We start from the raw sequence: 18,392 nt of genomic DNA, 5'->3' as shown, positions 1-18,392 counted from the left end.
CCTTCCCTATTAACCCATACTTCACATGAAATAGCTCATACTTATTAAAAAGGGGTTTGCTTTCAGAATTAAACCTAATCCCACTCTAAATGCACACGGATAAAATCATAATTATTTGCTTTCTGTTTATCTACCGTTTTCCATCTTTGTTTCTAATTTTGGGGTCTGCTTAGCAATTATTTTCAAAGATACCAGCGAAGGCGTACAAACAAACGAAAACATCCAAATAATCTGGTAGTTGCTGCTTTTCTATGGAAATCAGTGGTGGCTGAAGAAGGCGCTGTCAGGTCACCTCACTGCTGTCTCATTGGACCTGCGTGCAAGACTTGGGCGTCTGTAAGGCAATTTGGAGGGGCCAACCTGGAGACACCTCTCAGTCTGAGAGGCAACTAAAGGAGGGAGATAATCCTGAAACGGGGTAAAGGATGTGTATAGCGGACGGAAAGCGCTCAGCAGCTCCCAGCACCGGAGTCTGGGCGCGGCCGCGGCGGGGGAAGGAGGTCGGAGCGCAGCGCCGGGTCTGCGGGGCGAGCCCGGGGGAGGCGTAGGCGCTGCAGCCGGGCGGGGAAGAGCCGGTGAGGGTGGTGGCGCGGGGCGCGCGGCGGGGGGGGCGGGGGGGGAACCTGATGAAAAGATACACACGCGCTCGCGCACACGCGCGCGTTCCGTACCCGGGCACAAGCAACACAGGAGGAATTATTCAACCGGGGGCCTGGGGCCACCGGCCCGCCTCCCATCGTGGGTCCCTATCGGAGGCGGCCCGGCGCCCGGGCCTCTGCGGTTGCCCCTCCGGCCCCTCCTGGAGGCAGCCTGCTCGCGGCGCGACCTCGCGGTCGGGCGGAGGCGGAGGCGAAACCGAGGAGGTCGCCCCAACCCGGGCCCCGCCCACTTCCCGCCGCCGCCGCCGCTTCGTTTTCGCTTCCACCCGGGTGCCGCCCGCCGGTTCCCAGGTTTCGTTTCCCCAGCGTCCGGGGCGGCACCGGGAGGCGCCCATGACCTTCGGCCGCCACCCGCGAGCGCGGCGTCTGCTCGCGCGCCTATCGGGCCGGCGGCGCGGGGCCTGCGCTCGGGCCATGGAGCCGCCGCGCTGCTTCGCGCTGGAGCTGCCGGGCTGCACCTTGGCGCACTTCGCGGTGGGCGAGCTGGCCCCGGGCGCGCGCCCCGACCCCCGCGTGGCCGCCCTCCTGGGCCCCCCAGGCCGCAGCTACTCGCTGAGCGTGCCGGAGACCGGGGGCGTGGGGGCCCGGGTGCGCGCGGCCCGGCTTCATCAGCACCTGCGGCAGCAGCTGCGGCGCGGCCCCTTCCAGCGGTGCGAGCTGCGCCGGCTGCTGGGCTACCGCCCGGACGGCGGCGCCGGGGCCCTGCAGCACGGCTTCCTGCTCCGCGACCCCCGCGACAGCCCCGACACCCGGCAAGCGCTGCTGGAGCTGCTGGACGCCTGCCCCGAGGCCCCGCGCCCGCTCCTGGCCGAGTTCTCCGGGGACCGGCTCTGCCAGCTGTGGCAGCGCCCCTGGGAGCGGCGGGACGGCCGGGGCTGGCGGCAGCTGGGCGGCGAGCGCGTGGGGCCCGCGCCGGAGCCCGCGCTGCACCCGGTGGTGCCCGACCTGCCCAGCGCGGGGGTCTTCCCGCACCGGGAGGCCGCCTGCGCCGTCTTGGAGGCGGTAAGAAGTCAGGTCCCTTCCCAGCGCTCAGGTACCCCCCGGAGCAGGGACGTGGAGACAGTGGGCTTTCCCGGGGCGGGTGGGGGTGGGGTGGGGTGGGGTGCTGGCCTGTCCCGACGTCTTTTGCCTCTTTACTCCTGTTAGCAAATCGGGTGGTGAAGGCGGCCTCTGTGTCAGCCGCTGTTTAGACCCCGGGCTCTTTCCGGATTCTTGCCCGCCAGGACCCCCAACCCCACATGGGAGGCTGACATCCCAGCAGGAGCGGTGGGGTGCCCCGGGAGGGGAGGGGAGGGGCCGCTGGGTGTGTGCAAGAGCTGTGCCATCTCAGAAGCAGTTATCCGGTTCTGGGAGGTCGGAGTGTAGAGAAGAGGGCTTGAGTTTGGGGATTGGAGAAACTTAGACTTAAGTGGTGCCCACCTGCTTACTGGCAGCTACTTATTTCGTGTGTAACACACCTGCCTCGCTGTGTTAGGACAAGGAATCAGGTGACACACAGAGGTGCTTGGTGCGGGATGGCTGACATTCTGACCCCAGCCTATAAGCAGGTCCTGAGGCTGGACTCTTGTATCTTAGATACATTTTAGGAACTTGGGCTTATTTCTGAACACTTACAATTGCAAAACCTGGATTTGGATCCAGACACTGGTATTTATTGAACTTCCCAGGTGGTGCTGCTGGTAAAGAACTCACCTGCCAATGCAGGAGACTTGAGAGACTCGGATTGGATCCTTGGGTCGGGAAGATTCCCTGGAGGAGGGCTTGGCAACCCACTCCAGTATTCTTACCTGGAGAATCCCATGGACAGAGGAGCCTGACTGGCTACAGTACACAGGGTCGCAGAGTCGCACACCACTGAAGCAACTTAGCAGGCACTGGTATTTATGACCTGTGTCACTTTCAGTAAATTTCTTAAGCGTTTCTTTGCCTTGGTTTCCCTAATCCGTAGATGGGGTTAGTAACAATAACACTCTCGTAGAGTTATCTTGAAGAGGGGCCAAGTTGATACTCCCAACAGCACTTAGAATATTGCCTTGCTCTGAGAAAGCACATAAGAAAAGATCACGTTCGGGCCTCTCTGTAGAGATTCTGTGAGTACACAGCAAGGTCAGGAACAGTTCACAACCTTGAAGCCAGGAGACCCGCAGTAGTTGGCACTCTGCTGAGCCCTGAGAGCTCAGGGAAGGACAGGGTGCTGACTGCTTTCCTTGGAGCCTCCAGTGGGGCTGACTCCCCATGTTTGTGACCCACGGTCCACAGGTCTGCTGCCGCCGCATGACACTGCTCTGCACTCAGGCATCTCTCCCGTCCTTCCTCCTCTGGGGGAAGCTGGTCTGTGAGAATTGTAGGCTGAGTAGTCCTGACACTTACTGCCAGTTTGAGCCTCCGCTGCATCCTAAAATAAACCAATCCTGCCCTTTCTGAGGTTCAGAATGCTTTGCACTTTGGCCTGGTGCCAAACACAACTCTGCCTTATCAGCCCCATGCAGTCTTCTCAGCAGTTAGACATAGCTTCTGCCCCGGCCCTGTGGCTCCGCTGCTGATGTGCGGATGTTGCTTTCCAGTGCACGTCCTTCATTCCTGAAGCCCGAGAGGTGCTCGACCTGGTGGACCAGTGCCCAGAGCAGGTCCAGAAAGGGAGGTTCCCCGTCATTGTCATTGAGGGCCTGGATGCCACAGGTAAGAAACTGTCGCCTGCTGGTTCTAGGCAATGAGATTAACATCAGTTGCAGAAATAGACGGGTCTTGCAAGCAAGACGTATTGAGGGTTCAACTCCTAAACCTCCTATGAGCCTCTGTTGTGTGCCAGGGATGAAGTGAAGCTGGTTTGGGATGAAAAATGGATAACTTCTGGGGTAGCTGAGCCTCGGGTGGCCCTGTGAACACGAGGCAATGCAGCCCCCTTGGTGTGAGAGAAGGGGTGGGTCATGGTCTGGCAGAGCTTGGAGGGGTGGATCCCTGGATTGGGTTTTCAGTGGGACAGGCGCTGGTCGGGTGAGGAAGGTGGGAGAGATCCTCCAGACAGAAGAAATGGCAGCGTGCAGGCAGTTGGAGACTTGAAGCGGCCCCGTGTGGCCAGGAACCACAGGAGCAAAGTTTGGGAAAACTGGGGAGTGGAGGGCAGAAGCCTTCAAAGCTGCCACAAGGTGTCAGAATGCAAGAGATGTGCCCACACTTGGCCCAAAACGCAGCAACAGGAGGAGGGTGGCCCAAGGGCAGGGCAGACCCGGGACAGCCACAGTGTCGTGAGGCTCCATGGGAGGCTGTCTCCTTCTGTGTCAGCTGACTGAGGAGGGGAATGAGGCCCTGGGAGCTGATGCCAGAGTTTATCGTTAGTTTATAAACCAACGAGGTGACCATTTTGTTTTGGCTCAGACTGTAAAGAATTTGCCTGCAATGCGGGAGACCTGGGTTCCATCCCTGGGTCGGGAAGATGCCCTGGAAGAGGGAAAGGTTACCCTCTCCAGTATTCTGGCCTGGAGAATCCCCATGGTCAGAGGAGCCTGGCGGGCTACAGTCCAAGGGGTTGAAAAGAGTTGGATAGGACTGAGCAACTGAACACAACATACATTCTATTAATAGTGCTTCCCAGGTGGCGCTAGTGGTAAAGGATCCGCCTGCCAGTGCAGGAGACATGAGAGACATGGGCTCAATCTGTGGGTCGGTAAGATCCCCTGAATCGAACCCACCCCAGTATTCTTGCCTGGAGAATGCCATGGACAGAGGAGCCTGGTGGGCTACTGTCTTTGGGGTCTCTAGAGCCAGACACGACTGAAGTGACTTAGGACAGAGGTAGGATACTATTAATAACACCAATAGAGGAATCCCAAGTTCCTAAGGGTCAGCAACTTTTTTAAAAATAAAGAATCATATTATTTAATCAACTCGTAAGTTTTATAGGTAGAAAAATTGTCTTTGCTCTTTCTGAGTTACTGTTGGGGAGAGATACTGTGGCCTTGGTTAAGATCTGCTGTATTTTGTGTGTGACCTGCAGGTAAAACCACCGTGACCCAGTCAGTTTCAGATTCACTCAAGGCTGTTCTCTTGAAGTCACCACCCTCTTGCATCAGCCAGTGGAGGAAAATCTTTGATGATGAACCAACTATCATTAGAAGAGCTTTTTACTCTTTGGGCAATTATATCGTGGCTTCTGAAATAGCTAAAGAATCTACCAAATCGCCTGTGGTTGTCGACAGGTAGGTGTAATGTTGCCTTGAATTTGTCCTTTTCTTCCTAACGTATGAGTGTATGTGTGTGTCTATGTAGTGTACATACGTATATGCAATTGTACAATTGTGTTTAAGCCAAACTATTATGATAATAATAGGAATAATGTCTATGATTTATTAGCCTATACCATTGGCTGGCATTTTGCCAAGAACATTCCACAGACTATCCTAACCTCTGGAACAATTACTACTACTTGGATCCTGAAATTGCTAATGAGAAACACAGGTCTTAGAAAAGTTAAGTCGCTTGCCAAAGTGAGAAAGTTAGAAATACCATGTTGGGAATATTAACAAAAGTCCCTACTTCACAAATCGAGCTTTCAGTGACTCATTTGTTTATTGGTTTGTTCACCAAACATATATTGGGCATTTACTGTTTGCCAAAGACTTCTTGATTTAGGGGATTCGGAGGGGAATGAGCTAGAAAACGCCTTGCTTTCGTGGAGCAAACGTTGTGCTGAAGGAGAAGATGATAGTCAAGCACATGGATACATAAGATAATAATCAGAGAATGGTAAGGACCGTGAGAAGGAGAGTGCAAGGTCGTGTGGTAGAGGATGGCTGACCCCCCACTAGATGTGGTTTTATAAGGCCTGTGCGAGGAGGTGCCATTGGCCTGAGCTGTGAATGACCCTAGAAGGACAGACATGGAAAATTGTGGAGCAAAAGCTTTGCTGGAGGGGGATGCAAGAGTAAAGTGTAGAGACAGGAAGAAGGGAACATGTTCCAGGGCTGGAAACAGGCCAGGAAAACTTCTGGACAAGTGTCTGCTATCTGGATGGATAAAAAGACAGAGATCAGCAGTGTCTGTGGCTGTGATAAAGTGTGCGGATTTTATTTTGAGTGCAGAGGGGAGCCTTGGGAAGGTTTCAGATAATAGAGTGACATAAGGTGAGTTATATTTTAAAATTCCATAAATTAAAAAAATGGCTTTAAAGTGCCACAAATATAGACAACAGGTACGACAAGCAAGTCGTACTAGGGTTAAAGTCACCAGGAATCGGTGAAATGAAAATTAAAACAATGATGAGGTCCAAATTTCCTCTCATCGGGGTAGTAAGCCCTGATTGAAAAGGTCTGAGCTAGAGATGTTATGGATCAATAGAAACCCTTGTGGTGCTGGTGGGAGTGCATACCTGCCTGGTGACTTGGGGAGCAATTTGAGAAGATGTAGAATCCCAGGGACGGGGGAGCCTGGTGGGCTGCCGTCTATGGGGTCACACAGAGTCGGACACGACTGAAGTAACTTAGCATAGCATAGCAAAATGGAGAAGGCAATGACACCCCACTCCAGTACTCTTGCCTGAAAAATCCCATGGACGGAGGAGCCTGGTGGGCTGCAATCCTTGGGGTCGCTAGGAGTTGGACACAACTGAGCGACTTCACTTTCACTTTTCACTTTCACGCATTGGAGAGGGAAATGGCAACCCACTCCAGTGTTCTTTCCTGGAGAATCCCAGGGACGGAGGAGCCTGGTGGACTGCCGTCTCTGGGTTGCACAGAGTCGGACACGACTGAAGCGACTTAGCAGCAGCAGCAGCAGCAGCAAAGTGGAAGATTTGAGCAGATTCTTGTATCTCCTGGACCAAGAGAGTCTATTTCAGCTTTGTTCATAATACTGAAAAACTTGAAAAAGCAATAGGCATCAGCAGAAGAAAGTACATAAATACTGGTGTAGATATAGAATGGAGCGTCCTGTAGCTGTGTACATGAGTACGATGTGTCAGTGTGCCTAAGTTACAAAACCATCATTTCAAATGAAAGAAATTGTTACAGAAAGATGTTTAGTAGACTACATGCAAAATAATAGAAAAATATACCATAAAAAGGGGTGGAGGGTGGGAGGAAAGTTCAAGAGGGAGGGGACACATGTATGCATGCATGCATGCTAAGTTGCTTCAGCCGTGTCTGACTCTTGGCAACCTTGTGGACTGTACCCGCCAGGCTCCTCTGTCCCTGGGATTCTTCAGGCAAGAATACTGGAGTGAGTTGCCATGCCCTCCTCCAGTGTGATCTTCCTGACCCAGGGATAGGACCTGCATCTCTTATGTCTCTACATTGGCAAGAGGGTTCTTTACCACTAGCGCCAACGGGGAAGTTCTGGATATATGAATACTTATGGCTGAGTCACACTGTTGTATGGCAGAAACCAACACAACATGGTAAAGCAATTATCCTCCAATTAAAAATTTTAAAAGGGCTGGAAAGGTGTTGACCATTCAATTTAGGAGAATGCTGTCCCCTGGGAGGGAGAGAGATACAATTGACAGGGAGGGCCACAAGACTTCGATTGCAGCTGAATTCGTCCTAAGCTTTTCTCCCATGTACATCTTACTGTTCCTGCTGCAATTTTTCTTATTTTTGGAAAGATGAGCGATTGCATTAAAGTCTGACAAGTGTTAAGGGGAGAGAAGTAATTATAAATGGAGGTCTCCAGGAATTTCAAAAAGTGAACACATTCGAGGACAACCTGCACCCACATCGTGACTTAGAACCTTACTCACCCTGTAAGTCCTTCCCTTTCAGTCACGACCCGTCCTTCCCCTGGTGGGAACCACAGCCTTGATTATCCATTCCTGGATCTTATTTGTTCTGCTTGTTCTTTAACAGTCTACCCAGGCAGATAGACTTCAAGTGCCATTTGCATCTGACTTCATGCCACCTGTGAGCTTTGTCGCTGTTACCACAACCATTCTTTCATACAGCTTTGTTTGCCCGCGTGTGTTACTAATCCTGGTTGGTTTGCCCAGAGCTCCCCAAGCCAAACCCTGAGCCTCTGTTTGCAGCAAAGAAAGGCTGTTTTCACAAGGTCACCAAGCTAGGAGATGGGAGAACATCTCAGGTCCACCTTCTCCAAAGTGAGGGGCTTGGATATTTATGGGATAAAGACGCATGGTAGTCGAGGTGTGGTGAGTGAAGTAAAGGGAAAGTCACTCAGTCGTGTCCGACTCTGTGATCCCATGGACTATACAGTCCATGGACTTCTCCAGGCCAGAATACTGGAGTGGGTAGCCTTTCCCTTCTCCAGGGGATCTTCCCAACCCAGGGATCGAACCCAGGTCTCCCGCATTGCAGGCAGATTCTTTACTAGCTGAGCCACCAGGGAAGCCCCTGTGGTCTTGAGGTGTGGGCAGCCTGGGAAAAGGTGGTAGCAAGTAGGGGAAAGGTGAAGTGATCCTACAGTGCAGGTGCGGCCAAGCACGTCTGGAGAAGGGCTACACAGTTGACGTTTTTGGCCCTCTGACACCAAAAGGTAGCTGACCCGTCACTCCCTGGGAGGGTCAGTGATCCCAGCCAGTCCTAAGCCTGGAGCTTGAAACGCACACCACTGACTCCAAGTTCCTGAAAGAACTCCAACTTGGGTAAACATCTTAAGACTCTTAGGACCAAGATACTATCGATAGGGGTGGAGAAGGATCTTGCTACTTACTCTTTAGGCTATGTGACGCTTGTAGAATATGCAGGGGTTTGTGAAAACAGTTAAATCAGGCTTGATGAGTCACGGCAGGTTACAGTTTATTATTTATTAAGCAAGTTACAGTTGAAGGGACCTAGCTGATGCTGGGCCTCAGTTTCCCGTGTATGCCTCTGTTGCCTAGAATCCCAGGAGTGGGATTGCAAGGATGCAGGGGGCTCACATGTACTCACCTGGAGGAGGTGCCACAAAAGGTGCTGAAGTGGTTGAAACTTCACAGCACCCTCCCCACCCACCCCCCACAGTGGTGTCCGAGAATTCCCTTTGACCCACATCCTGGTCAACATTTAGCATTGCCGGTCTTCCACTGTAACTAGTCCAACTTTTCCACTGTTCTTGGTGGGAACATTAGTCATTTAAAAGCTATAGCCAGAGCATGGAAGCGACCCAAATGTCCATCAAACAGAGGAATGGATGAAGAAGTTCAGTTCAGTTCAGTCGCACAGCCATGTCTAACTCTTTGAGACCCTATGGACTGTAGCAGGCTAGGCTTCCCTGTCCATCACTGACTCCCAGAGCTTGCTCAAACTCAGGTCTGTTGAGTCAGTGATGCCATAAAGATAAAGAAAATGAGCACATATATACAATAGAGTATTACTTAGCCATAAAAAGGAACGGAATTGGGTCATTTGTAGAGATGTGGATGGACCTAAAGAGTGAAGTAAGTCAGAAAGAGAAAAACAAATGTTGTATATTAATGCATCTAGAAAAATGGTACAGATGGCCCAATTTGCAGGGCCTGCAGATGTGGAGAATGGATGTGTGGACAAAAAGTGGGGGAAGAAGGGTGGAAGGAATTGGGAAATTGCGATTGACATGTACATGTAAACACGACCATGTGTAAAACGGATGCCTAGTGGGAAGCTGCTTTATAGCTCAGGGAGCTCAGCTCGGTGCTCTGTGATGACCTAGAGGGGTGAGACGGGGGAGAGGTCCAAAAGGGAGGGGACACATGTCTATATATGTATAGTTGATTCACATCCTTGTACAGCAGAAGCTAGCATAGTATTCTGAAGCAACTGTTCTGTAATTTTAAATAAAAGCGAATTGCCACACCCAGAAATAGGACTTCTACCTCTTCACATGTCTTTCTCCATGCAAAAGAGACAGATACCTGCATATCTGAAATTTCATAAAGAGATCACTGTACACTGAGAATGAAGTGTGAGGTGATGATTGAGGGGGAGAGATAAAAACAGTAGAAATTAGTTAGAAGGCCTTCACTGTCATCTCAGCCCTATTACCGATGGGTACTTTTGACTGTGGGGATAGCAAGATAGTGATTGCAGAGTTGGCAAGTCACAAAGGATCCTAGACGAAGGGTAAGGCTTTGCTTTCTATTGTGGGACTTCACCACCTGTGAGATATTTTCGGCCTATTGTTAAAGTGTCTGGATTTATCGCACTGATATCTTTTTTGTGATACAGTCCCCTTTATCTTGTGGAGAAATACTAGGCTTTTCCTAATGAAGTGTGGCTCCACGAGGTGTAATATTTCCTGAGATGTCCCCAAACGAGCAGCACTGGCTCCTGCATGGAGGCAGACACTTATTCTTGACACCCTAATTCCTTATCCGTTCCCTGCTGACCAGAATCTGAAAAAGAATAGATACATGTGACTGAATCACCTTGCTGTACTTCTGAAACTAACATAGCATAGTTAACTAACTCTACTCCAATATAAAATTAAAAAAAAAAAAAAAGACTCATGATGAATATCCAGTGAGTTGATGTAGGTGGACACGCATTGCAAACAACAAATTGCTCTTAAAATATAAAGCATTATTATATAAACATGTATAAGACGTCAGCAAATTGCATTTGATTTGAACTAATGTGGTTTCCCTGATGGCGGGAATGGAGAAAACTAAATAATAAAGAGTCTGAAATCGATGGCCAGAGGCTGATTATTTAAAATGAGCTGCAGTGTTGTCAGTGAGAGGCCTCTGTCTTTGCAAAACAGGGCCCCCATTCTTCCCTGATTTTTCTTCTTTGTGTCTGTGAATTGTGGGCAATTTTGGTCTTTAAAGAGATAATACTAGATCACCTTGTCAGATGAGAAGAAAAGAGCAGTTATTTGTTGTCTGAGTGGGTTTTGTTCATGTTTAAAGATTTTAACTAAATCCATTTTAGACAATACCATCATCTAGCTGAAAAAATAAGGGAGACAGAGTAATTTTTGATGGTGACTGTGGTTAAGGTTGGCAACTTAATCACCCTTATTACCTTTAAAAATCTATTCTTGCTGATGGTTTTGCTAGAATAAAGAGGCTTTTTACATTTAGATGGTATCAGCCTCTATATTCATAGCTGAGTATTTAATTTGGTGAACAGGGAGAATGTGCAAAATGCAGTGCAAATTGTAGTTCTCTTGCCAAGAAGGAGAAAACCTGGACCTGCGTGGATTTATTCAGCTGGGGAGACAAGATGTATCTGATAGAAAAAGTGAGAATACAAGTTTGTACGTGATTAGGAGTCTGGTAAGTGATACACAGGGCTTCACTGGTGTCTCAAAGGTAAAGAATCCTCCTGCCAATGGAGGAGACATAAGATACATGAGTCCTATCCCTGGGTCCAGATCCCCTGGAGGAGGAAATGGCAACTCACTCCAGTATTCTTGCCTGGGAAATCAGTGGGGTTGCAAAGAGTCAGACATGACTTGGCAACTAAACAACAACAACAAAAATGATACACGTGAATGGCCCCAGGCAGAATTCAAGCATGCAGCAGCTACAGTGGCCAAGCTTTTTGGAGGTGGAAAGGGACTCTGAAGGATGAATGACATTAGAATTAATCAACTCCCAAATTAATTTTTTTACATTTATTCTTTTCAGTACTCTTGGTATTGTCATAATTTGAAATTATGCAGCTTTTGTTTAAACTGGTGCCCAGTAAGAATTAAATATTTTCTTATAATGACAGTGTGATATATTTTTTATAAGCACTTGACTATTTTTGTAAGAACTATGGGGAAAAAAACAAAGCTTTCATTTTCATTTTCCAGACAAGGAATTTAAGACTCATCTACATCCACAAACCAAGTAGGTGGCGGAGAGTAAAACAACACACAGCTTTGATAGCTCTGTGGACTATTTTGTAGATAAAAGACAAGCACGTCCTTTGCATTGTGAAATGTAGTTCAGATCTAAAGTGATTCACAATCTGGGATTTTAAAACATCGCATACAGTGAGTGGACAGCCCAGACAAGGATGGGGTCGTGGGGCTCTGTACAGTGGGATGTGTATTAACTGTTTCATAAATGTTTGTAAAGGTGTAAATGTTTTTGTAGTCCTTTGATACTGGATTTGGAATTTTGCATTTTGTCACTTAAAACTGGAATATGACAAAAACAGGGCAAGAGTGTAATACAGGATGCCAATTAATAAAATGATTCTAATTGTTGTTTTTCAGCCTTTAAGTTGTGTTTGACTCTTTACGGCCCCATGGACTGCAGCATGCCAGAGTTCCCCGTCCTTCACTATCTTGCAGTGGCTTCCCTGGTGTCTTAGACAGTAAAGAATCTGCCTGCGATGCGGGAGACCTGGGTTCAGTCCCTGGGTTGGGAAGATCCCCTGGAGGAGGGCATGGCTACCTATTCCAGTATTCTTGCCAGGAGAATTCCATGGACAGAGGAGACTGGTGGGCTACAGTTCATGGGTTCTCAAAGAGTTGGACATAACTGAGTGACTAACACTTTCACTGTTTCCCAGAGTTTGCTCAGATTCATGTCCAATGAGTTGATGATGCTATCTAACCAATCTCATCCTCTGCCGACCCCTTCTCCTCCTGCCTTCAGTCTTTCCCAGCATCAAGGTCTTTTTCCAGTGAGTCAGCTCTTCAGATCAGGTGGCTGGAGTATTGGAGCTTCAGCATCAGAATCAGCCCTTCCAATGAATATCCAGGGGGTGGTTTTCTTTAGCATTGATTCGTTTAATCCTAATACAGTCTTTCATACATCCAATAAAACATTATTCATTGCATACTTATTGTGTGCCAGACACTCGTTTCAGGCTTCAGAATGTAGAGATGACTAAAAAATGAATTCTCTAATGGAGAAGACAAAAAAGAGCTTGTAAACGGCTAGGTCTGACTTAAAATGAATCCTTCAACAGGGTCGAGTAGGAAAGGGTTGAGAGCCCGGAGGGGAGGAACAGTGAATTCTGTTCAGGGTCTCCTCTGAGTGAGATTCCCTTTTCTGTTATGGTTTATCGCAGGGTGTTGAATATAGTTCTCTGCGCTATATAGCAGGACATTGTTGTTTATCTATTCTATATATAATAGCTTACATCTGTTAACCTCGACCTCCCACTCCATTCATCCCTCAACTGCCCTCCCCCTTGGCAATCACTAGTCTGTTCTCTGTGTTTGTTTCAGTATCTTCAATTCAGTTGTGTCATATTTTAGATGCTACAAAGTAAGTGACATCATACGCATTTGTGTATCTCTGACTTGTGTCACTTAGTATAATAATCTCTAGGTTATCCGTGTTGCTGCAAATGACATTATTTCATTCTTTTTCATGGCTGAGTAATATTCCATCATGTATATGGACCCCCATCTTCTTTATACATTTCTCTGTTGATGGACACTTAGGTTGCTTCTGTGTCTTCTCAACAAGTTCTGTTTTAAAACACCATAGGAACCGAATGGGCCTGTGTATTTTTATTTGATCAGCACACAGTATTAAATACCAACAGACTACCAAATAAATCTACTGAAACAATAGAAACAGTGACAGACTTTATTTTCTTGGGCTCCAAAATCACTGCAGATGGTGGCTGCAGCCATGAAATTAAAAGACACTTGCTCCTTGGAAGAAAAGTTATGACCATCCTAGACAGCATATTAAAAAGCAGAGACATTACCTTACTGACAAAGGTCTATTTAGTCAAAGCTATGGTTTTTCCAGTAGTCATGTATGGATGTGAGAGTTGGACTATAAAGAGAGCTGAGCCCTGAAGAATTGATGTTTTTGAACTGTGGTGTTGGAGAAGACTCTTGAGAGTCCCTTGGACTGCAGGGAGATCCAACCAATCCATCCTAAAGGAAATCAGTCCTGAATACTCTCTGGAAGGACTGATGCTAAAGCTGAAACTCTAATACTTTGGCTACCTCATGTGAAGAGCTGATTGACTTGAAAAGACCCTAATGCTGGGAAAGATTGAAGGCGAGAGGAGAGGGGGACAACAGAGGATGAGATGCTTGGATGGCATCACCAACTCAATGGACTTGAGTTTGAGCAAGCTCTGGGAATTGGTGATGAACAAGGAAGCCTGGCATGCTGCAGTCCATGGGGTTGCAGAGTCAGACATGACTGAACGACTGAACTGAACCAAATAGATCTACATCCTCTGCCATCATGCCTTCAAAAAAGAAAGCATCCTGCAGGGCCAAAGCAATAGAGTAATCTTGCTATACATGCAATTTCAACTGAGAAAATGGAGCTCTGAGAAGTGTGCACCAGATTCTTATTGTGGTTACTGATTCTAGTTTTTATATGTTATAAATATGTTAAAAAATAAGATTTTGTTTTATCTCTTTAATGGGTACAGTACTAGGACAAGTTCAGCAGAGCCATCCCTGATTTTGACATCCTCAGTGGCTGATTTTTAGGTACTGCCTTGATTTCCTCTGCAGATGGAGAACTCACTACCTCTTTCCTTCTCAGGTACTGGCATAGCACGGCCACCTATGCCATAGCCACTGAGGTGAGTGGGGGCCTCCAGCACCTGCCCCCCATCCATCACCCTATATACCAGTGGCCCAGGGACCTGCTCAAACCCGACCTGATTCTGCTGCTCACCGTGAGCCCCGAGGAGAGGATGCAGAGGATTGAGGGCCGAGGCATGGAGAAGACCAGAGAGGAGGCTGAGCTGGAGACCAACAGCATATTTCGTCAAAAGTAGGTGTCCTGATGTGATGTGAGGGACAGGGGTCTATGGCTGTGGTGATGACCCAGAAACAGCACTGACTCCAGGAGAATGGAGGAGATGACATGGCTCCCATTTTCCAAACCAGCGAGGCAGTATCCTCCTAGTTAGAGTCACCCCTTCTCCTGGGTCTGTTCCCTGGGGCTCCAGCGAGGTTGTTCTGTAGCCAGGGGATACCTTCCTGCTAGTCCTGGCTGTGTCAGCGGCAGGGTGAATCTGAGTGAGACAACACGCCTTTCTGGGCCGTCGTATGCGCATGAGCTCTGTATGATGACCACACTGAGTCTTACCTGCTAGGGGCTCCCTGTGTGTCGGGCGTTTACGTCTGATGCTCTGAAACCCTTGCAGGGACAATATTAGCCACGTTTTACAGCTTCCGAAACTGATGCTCAAAACGTTAAGTGATTTGTCTAGCATGGGAGGCGTAAGAGACATGGGTTCAATCCCTGGGTTGCGAAGATCCCCTGGAGGAGGGCATGGCAACCCACTCCAGTATTCTTGCCTGGAGAATCCCCATGGATGGAGGAGCCTGGCAGGCAGGCCGCAGTCTGTGGGGTCGCAAAAAGTCGGGCACAACTGAGCGACTAACAGTTACTCCCTTCTTAACCATAAGTTTGTTTTCCACATCTCTGATTCTTTGTTTTGTAAATAGGTTCCTTTGAACTTTTTTTTTTTAACATCCAACATATAAGCGATATATGATATTTGTCTTTCCCTGTCTGACTTGCTTCGCTCAGTGTGACAGTCTCTAGGTCCCTCCGTCCATGTCACTGCAGATGGCATTGTTTCGTTCCTTTTTATGACTGAGTCTGGGTACTCATTTTAACCACAAAGCTCTAGAGTTTTGGTCACATGATTGTCCCTGGGCATTCTGCACATGCAGAGGCTGGTTAACACCAGAAGGGGAGGTGGTATTCTGTGCAATTGCAGAAGAGTCCTAAGTGAAAACAGTGCTCACGCCAAGGACCTCTGGCTTGTGCAGAATCCTTCAGGGTACAGACTCCTGAGAAAATTGCCACTGGGAAACTTAATCTCTTTGAGCGTTGGCACCTTTCTTTGCCAAATGGGGATAAATGACAGTGGTTCTACTCCTAAAGTTACTCTTGAGTATAAAATGAGAAGAATATGCAGAATGCTAAGGCTTGGCAGTACTAGGCGTTCAATAAAGGCTAGTTATAAAATATTATTAATTTTTCATTTATTAAACTAGAGGTGTCAAATGTTTCCTGTGCACAGCAAGTTGCCTGGGGTGGGGGGAGTGAGCTCAACCAGATGGGGACCTGGCTTCAAGCTGTTTGTATTATGGTAGGAAAACAACATTTGCACGAAGGGCTGTGTTAACACATGGGCTGACTCTTTCATTCTGCCTGTCTCCAGGGTAGAAGTGTGCTACCAGCGGATGGAGAACCCCGGCTGCCACGTGGTGGATGCCAGCCCGTCACGAGAAAAGGTCCTCCAGATGGTGTTAAGTGTAATCCAAAATAATTGCAATTACTTGTAGTTACTCCGGGCCAGGCGACACATTTTACTAAACCTGATGCTGTTTGATCCATCTAAGCCCACGACTCGTGCGGTCCCAGATTTCAGGTGCGTAGAGCGTGTTGTGTGTCAGAAGAGTGGACATTTCAGTTTTATCTAAACTGTTGTTCTCCTGACCAAAGGACCCATGTGGCTGCCATCTGCCAAGTATAACGAATGTTTGGTTGGAACGAGTTCTTAAACTACACCCTCACCGAGTCCTTCCAAGGTGTGTCTCCTCTAGAAAGCGTAAGGTGGACAGAAGCAACCGAGAAGGTCATCCAGATCCATGGAAGCCCCCCCGCCCAGCGCTCCCTGTGTCTGTGCAGGCTTGCGTCCCGAAGAACGTGTCTGCGTGTCCCAGCTGTCAGGACCCATCTTGGTGTGGCGAACTCTGAGCAAGAAACGTCTGGCTTGTGTCTGAGGCTTCTGGCCCCTAAACAGGTCCTCTTGGTTAGCACTGCAAAGTCATACGCAGAGGAGGCCAGCCTGAGAGGCTCTGAATACAAACACACCGAGAGTCCTTGGATTCTGTTCTGCTGATTTATGTTCCTCTCCCTTCCTCCGAAAACATGGCTTTGGATGGAAGGAGTGGTCTGCATGGAGCTAGATGCATTAAGGGCTTCCCTAGTGGTGCTAGTGGTAAAGAACTCACCTGCCAATGCAGGAGACTTAAAAGATGCTGGTTCAGTCCCTGGGTCTGGAAGATCCTGTGGAGGAGAGCATGGCAACCCACTCCTATATTCTTGCCTGGAGAATCCATGGACAGAGGAGCCTGGCGGGCTACAGTCCGTGGGGTTGCAAGAGTCGGACACAACTGAAGCGACGGATGCATTAAACGGAGCCAATCCAGTCATGCATTTATACTGAAGTTTACATCTTGTCTGTCCTCAGCATAGGGGATGCGTTTTACTAATCAGAATCGAAGCCAAGAAGCTGAATGTAACACTTGCTATATGTTTTTATTAGACAGATGCAATTTATCCTACTGAGTAAGCAGTAGGATATGGGATCCTGGAATGGGATTTCTCAATGAATTATCTTGCACTTGAATGTCTTATGAGTGCACATGCAATGGTATTGAGATTTGTTTGGCTAGAAGAAAAAAAAATAGCTGAGAAAACAGAAACTTAATAGTCTTGTGGCCTTGGGTGAGTCATTTAACATCATGTAACTTGATGTAAAAAGTGACAGTAATTCTTTATTTTTCTTAAGGCATTGGGTGAACTAGGTGATTACTTAAAATTCCTTCCAGTTCTAAGATAGATTGAATCTGTGAATTACTTTAGGGGAATGGCTCAAGAAGACATCTCCTCAGAAAAATTTAAGGCATTATTAGGTTTATCACATGCACTCTTAAATTTTAATAAACTTTATATTAGCTATATCATATTATTTTTCAAAAGAACTGTAGGTATTTTATGCATAGTATATATACATATATGGGCTTCCTCAGTGGCTCAGTGGTAAAGATTCCATCTGCAATACAGAAGCCACAGAAGATGCGAGTTAAGTCCCTGGGTCAGAAAGATCCCCTGGAGGAAAAAATGACAACCCACTCCAGTCTTCTTGCTTGGAGAATCCTGTGGACAGAGGAGCCTGGCAGGCTCTAGTCCATGGGGTCAAGAAGAGTTGGGCAGGACTAAAGTTACTGAGCATGCACACATGTAAGTATATAAATATTTAATTTTAGGTAAATATTTTTTAAAGCTGATAAATCACGCTTGGGCGAAGATGTGGTATCTAATTCTGCTGTTGGTATTATTGACTTCAAACATTTTCAAAAGCATATGGTGGCACCTAAAAACAAACCTTTAATGCTTTCTGTATGTACCTTGCCAATGAATAAACTTGCTGTGGTTTTCTAATCTATTCTGTTGTCACAGAATGTGTGGGTTTTCTTAAAGGTGATCCCCTAGTATGCCTCTTGTAAGGGAGGGGATTTGGGGTTAAAGAAGTGAAAAGATGTGAATTTGTGGTCAAAATGCTTTCAGAGGAAGAGGAAGGCATTTTTGTTTCATTTTAAACATCATTTCAAGAAAGTGCGATCCCTTCCTCATTGCAGATGTTAAAGAGATTTAGTCCTCTAATCTAATAATTCTTCATCCACTTGTCTTTATACGCTGAAAGGGATAAGATCACTGAGTATGAGATAGTACCTCCTGCCTGGAAAACGATGACAAGGAATCATCTGTTTGGCTTTGTTTTGTTACCATTTTTGTTTCTGTTCCTGAAATAGACCTCGAGTGTCCCAAATATTTATTCTTCATCGTCACTGCCAGGAATTTCCAAGTCTTTCTTACCCCTGGAGCGGCCAAGTGACCACTCCGTGACAGGTCCTTTCCATGAGCAGAAGGGGATTAGGAATGTCAGGGGGAGGGTGGCCCCCCTCCCCTTTTAACCCTGCGCACCGCTTGCTTTTCAGGATGGTGGTAAGGCATTTGGGGGTCAGCCAGGACAGTGACTCTACACAGCTGGGGAAGCAGAATGAGTGGGGCGGCTGTCACTTACGAGAACGGGTAAGCTCTGGGTATGAGTGTGCGTCTGGGGCTCCAACCTGGAGGGTGCGTCCATCTGGGGA

At 47.8% G+C, this 18,392-nt stretch overlaps 1 protein-coding gene across 1 annotated transcript; it reads left to right on the top strand.

Annotated features, from left to right (window-relative positions):
* The first annotated feature begins 595 nt into the window (after nucleotides 1-595).
* On the top strand, nucleotides 596-17,683 carry CMPK2 (cytidine/uridine monophosphate kinase 2). The gene is made up of 5 exons (XM_086323486.1): nucleotides 596-1,661; nucleotides 3,224-3,338; nucleotides 4,654-4,855; nucleotides 14,032-14,265; nucleotides 15,671-17,683. The coding sequence occupies exons 1-5, from the start codon at nucleotides 627-629 to the stop codon at nucleotides 15,792-15,794; spliced, it is 1,710 nt and encodes a 569-aa protein (XP_086179612.1). The 5' UTR covers nucleotides 596-626; the 3' UTR covers nucleotides 15,795-17,683.
* Nucleotides 17,684-18,392: the final 709 nt, after the last annotated feature.

Source organism: Bos grunniens, chromosome 11 (genome assembly GCF_055505025.1).
Source record: "Bos grunniens cultivar Pamir isolate PY7600 chromosome 11, Bosgru_T2T1.0, whole genome shotgun sequence".
NCBI lineage: Eukaryota > Metazoa > Chordata > Mammalia > Artiodactyla > Bovidae > Bos > Bos grunniens.
Note: the sequence above shows the minus strand (reverse complement) of the source record. Positions and strands in the feature narration are given on the sequence as shown.

What these genes read in the sequence shown, in the direction of transcription:
- CMPK2 (XM_086323486.1), top strand. Translation starts at nt 627, where the DNA reads ATGAAAAGATACACACGCGCTCGCGCACACGCGCGCGTTCCGTACCCG. An exon ending in TGAGGGCCTGGATGCCACAG is followed by an intron (nt 3,339 to 4,653) that starts GTAAGAAACTGT and finishes TGTGACCTGCAG; the next exon opens with GTAAAACCACCGTGACCCAG. An exon ending in AACAGCATATTTCGTCAAAA is followed by an intron (nt 14,266 to 15,670) that starts GTAGGTGTCCTG and finishes GCCTGTCTCCAG; the next exon opens with GGTAGAAGTGTGCTACCAGC.